The sequence below is a fragment of the Nicotiana attenuata genome, unplaced genomic scaffold (genome assembly GCF_001879085.1).
Source record: "Nicotiana attenuata strain UT unplaced genomic scaffold, NIATTr2, whole genome shotgun sequence".
NCBI classification, from domain to species: domain Eukaryota; kingdom Viridiplantae; phylum Streptophyta; class Magnoliopsida; order Solanales; family Solanaceae; genus Nicotiana; species Nicotiana attenuata.
Window position 1 is genome coordinate 267,314 of NW_017671456.1, and position 3,482 is coordinate 270,795.

At 46.6% G+C, this 3,482-nt stretch overlaps 1 protein-coding gene across 1 annotated transcript; it reads left to right on the forward strand.

Annotated features, from left to right (window-relative positions):
- The first annotated feature begins 1,236 nt into the window (after positions 1-1,236).
- Positions 1,237-3,245, forward strand: LOC109208405. Its single transcript, XM_019371517.1, has 3 exons — positions 1,237-1,513; positions 1,904-2,672; positions 2,825-3,245. Exons 1-3 carry the CDS (start codon positions 1,237-1,239, stop codon positions 3,243-3,245), a joined length of 1,467 nt encoding a protein of 488 aa, XP_019227062.1.
- Positions 3,246-3,482: the final 237 nt, after the last annotated feature.

Genomic DNA, 3,482 nt, shown 5'->3' on the forward strand with positions numbered 1-3,482 from the left:
AAAGATCGGGGAGATAAACAAAAGCCGGGATGAGACATACAACCGTTGCGAAACATGTAGAAAAACGTTAACTGTATAGGTGCATTGCATTCCCCAACGTGCGATTCCCTATGTGCTAATTGTCTCAAACTAACCGTTTTATTGTGTTTGCTATTGAGATCAAGTTCTGTTTCTAAGGTGATTTGTTTTGTGGTAACCTGGCTTCACACCCTTACTTTACACGGTCCAAGGAAAGTGTCGAAATGTCGTCAGAGAGTCATCTACCAACAATTCCCATCCCAGAGGATAGCCCGCTGTCAGTTATCTTAACGTCAGAGTCAGCAACTACTGAAGAGAACAGAGCAGTGCGCCTCCGCATGTTGGAAATGTGGGACGCTTGGTCTAACGGTAGAGAGCCGCATAGTACAATACCTGGTTTCCTCGAGCTGATTCCCAGAACAAGTGGAACCTCCAACATCCCTATAAATTAGCCGAATACCCCACTTGGATACCCCACCATGTCAGCCCATTTCGCCGGAACGCCTTCTGAGGTTCGCCCACAGGCATTGATTTCGGGAGTGGCTTCAAACATATTCACCGCACGACCAACCTTGGCCACGGCATAGCCGACATTGCCCAGGCCAAGCTTTGAGCTGTCATCGTTTACTTTCCAAACACCACCATTTCTACCAGACACGGCTCATGTCACTACAAACTCCTACCCTTAACAACCTCCGTATGTGTTTACCGCGGGACAAGAGAGAACTGTAAAGAATCCTGAACAAGAGGAGATCACTCGGAAAATGAAAAGCATAGAGCAAAGTCTCAACAACATACAAGGCCTGAGTGGCCAGAAGAGTGTATCCTACGCTGACTTGTGCATGTTCCCGCATGTTCATCTTCCCATCGGTTTCAAGACTCCCAAATTTGAGAAATATGATGGACATGGGGACCTTATAGCTCACCTGAAGAGGTATTGTAATCAGTTGAGGGGAGCGGGTGGAAAAGAAGAGCTCCTAATGGCTTACTTCGGGGAGAGTTTAGTCGGGATTGCATCTGAATGGTATATGGATCAAGACATTTCCCGCTGGCACATATGGGATGACTTGGCCCGAGACTTTGTCAGACAATTCCAGTACAACATAGACATAGCTCCAGATAGAAACTCTTTGTCCAATTTCAAAATGAAGTCTTCGGAAAGTTTCCGAGAGTATGCTGTCAAGTGGCGCGAACAAGCTGCCAGGGTAAAGCCCCCCAATGGATGAGAACGAGATGGTCAGTGTCTTCTTGCAAGCCCAAGAGGCTGATGACTTCCAAAACATGATGTCTGCTATGGGCAAGCCATTTGTTGAAGCTATAAAGATTGGAGAAATGGTAGAGAATGGTTTGAAAATAGGTCGTATCCTGAGCCAGTCAGCTATAAGAGCCACCTCTCAAGAAATCCAGAGCGGGTCGGGGGCTACAGCAAACCGAAAAAAGAAAGAAGAGGTAGCAATGATGACCTCAAGTCTGAGAAATCCTCATCAACCCCGAGGTTAATTTGGTTCCTCTCCCAGAACCCCACAACATTATTATCCTCACCAAGATGCGGCTTACGCCATGGCCCTTCAGCCTTCTGCGGTGATGAATGCCCAGCCATACGCTCGGCCACAACAACAATTTAACCAAAACCGAGCTCCACCTCCTAGAAATAACCCTCCTTACCAAGCTCCATATAATCCCCAACCCCCACAAAATAATTTTCCATATAATGCCCGTGCCCGTGAGCCACCCAGAAGAAACAACTTCACGCCCATCGGTGAATCATACTCTAGCCTCTTCCCTAAGTTGGTCCAAATGGGTTTGTTGCAGCCCATACCTCCAAACAGGCAAAACCTAGAGTCACCCTCCTACCGACCCGACACCCGATGTGCTTATCATTCAGGGGCCGAGGGGCATGATACTGAAGGTTGCTGGACCCTTAAGAGAGCAATCGAGAACCTGATAGAGCAAAAGCGGATAGTTTTGAGGGATGAGGAGATTCCCAATGTTACCAATAACCCACTGCCGGCTCACAACAACGGGCCAGTTATTGGGATGATTTGTGAAGACAGAGAGTTCAACCCAGCTTTGAAGGCTATCATTGCTATCGTCCATGTTGAAAAGAAGACCAAAGCTGCAGCAAAGCCAGCTAAAGACGAGAAGAAAAGCAACTCCACTCCTCAAAGAATAGAAAAGACTGTGGAGTCCCAAACAGGGGCAGTACCTCCTAAAGATGTCGTTCTTTATGTTCCCAGGGCCCCCAGAAAAGAACAATTAGTGTTAAGTCCCCCCAAAAGGTTTGAGCTAGACAAGGGACCTAAGATGTACGTACCAAAGGGGATTTATGTGGCGCGGGAGCCGATAATTTCACCCAGGCTGAATGAGCCTGTGGTTATCAGCCGCGCACTACAGAATCCCATGAAGGACCCCACTGCCGTCCCATGGAATTATAACAAAACAGTGGTAACGTACAAAGGAAAAGAAATCATGGGGGAAGTGAATGAAACAAACCCTTCTAGGGAGTACCTTAATCTGGAAGAGTTGAACAAGACCAAACAGAACCGTTTCCCGCTTAAAAAGCCAGTCAGTGCTGAAGAGGCAGAGGAATTCTTACGAAAGATGAAAACCTCGGAGTATGATGTAATTTACCAACTCCGGAAGTCTCCCTCCAGGTCTCACTTCTGTCTCTACTTATAAGTTCGAATGAGCATCAGAAAGTGCTGTTGAAGACACTTAATGATGCATATGTTCCTGTCGAGACCACGGTTGAGCAACTGGAAAGAATGGCGGAATGATTTTTTGAAGTCAATCGGATCTCGTTCAGTCGAAATGACTTGCCTCCGGAAGGGGCTGCCCACAACATAGCTCTCCATTTGACTGTTAAATGTGAAGGATACTACGTGAAGAGAGTTATGTTGGATGGCAGATTTGGGGTCAACATCTGTCCTCTCTCGACCTTGCAGAGAATGGAAATTGGGACTGAAAGAATTAGGCCCAACAATATTTGTGTACGCGCTTTTGATGGCGTCAAAAGAGATACCATAGGGGAGATTGATTTAATCCTAACTATCGGCCTTGTGGATTTTGAAGTGACATTTCAAGTTTTAGACATGGACACCTCCTACAATTTCTTCCTAGGAAGGCCTTGGATCCATGCTGCAGGTGCCGTACCTTCTACTCTTCACCAGATGGTTAAATTTGAATACGAAAACCAAGAAATCGTGGTCCATGGAGAAGATGAGTAGTCAATCTATAGGGACCCATCAGTTCCATGTCTAGAGGCCAAGGAAGGTAGCGAGCACATAGTTTACCAAGCTTTTGAGATTGTAGTCGGGGATCAGTGTGAGGAAGGAACACCGTGTCCTCAACCTTTCTTGTCAAATGCGTCCATCATGGTCACCACTAAAATAATCAAGCACAGGTACAAGACCAGGAAAGGGCTTGGGGCATCTTTGCAAGGCATCACAGAACCCATCACTCTA

Bases quoted from the DNA above. Each gene is read 5' to 3' on its own strand.
- LOC109208405 (XM_019371517.1), top strand. From the start codon at position 1,237: ATGGATGAGAACGAGATGGTCAGTGTCTTCTTGCAAGCCCAAGAGGCT. The intron at 1,514-1,903 runs GTTAATTTGGTT...CTTATCATTCAG, and splicing joins AAATCCTCATCAACCCCGAG to GGGCCGAGGGGCATGATACT. The intron at 2,673-2,824 runs GTCTCACTTCTG...GATCTCGTTCAG, and splicing joins CTCCGGAAGTCTCCCTCCAG to TCGAAATGACTTGCCTCCGG.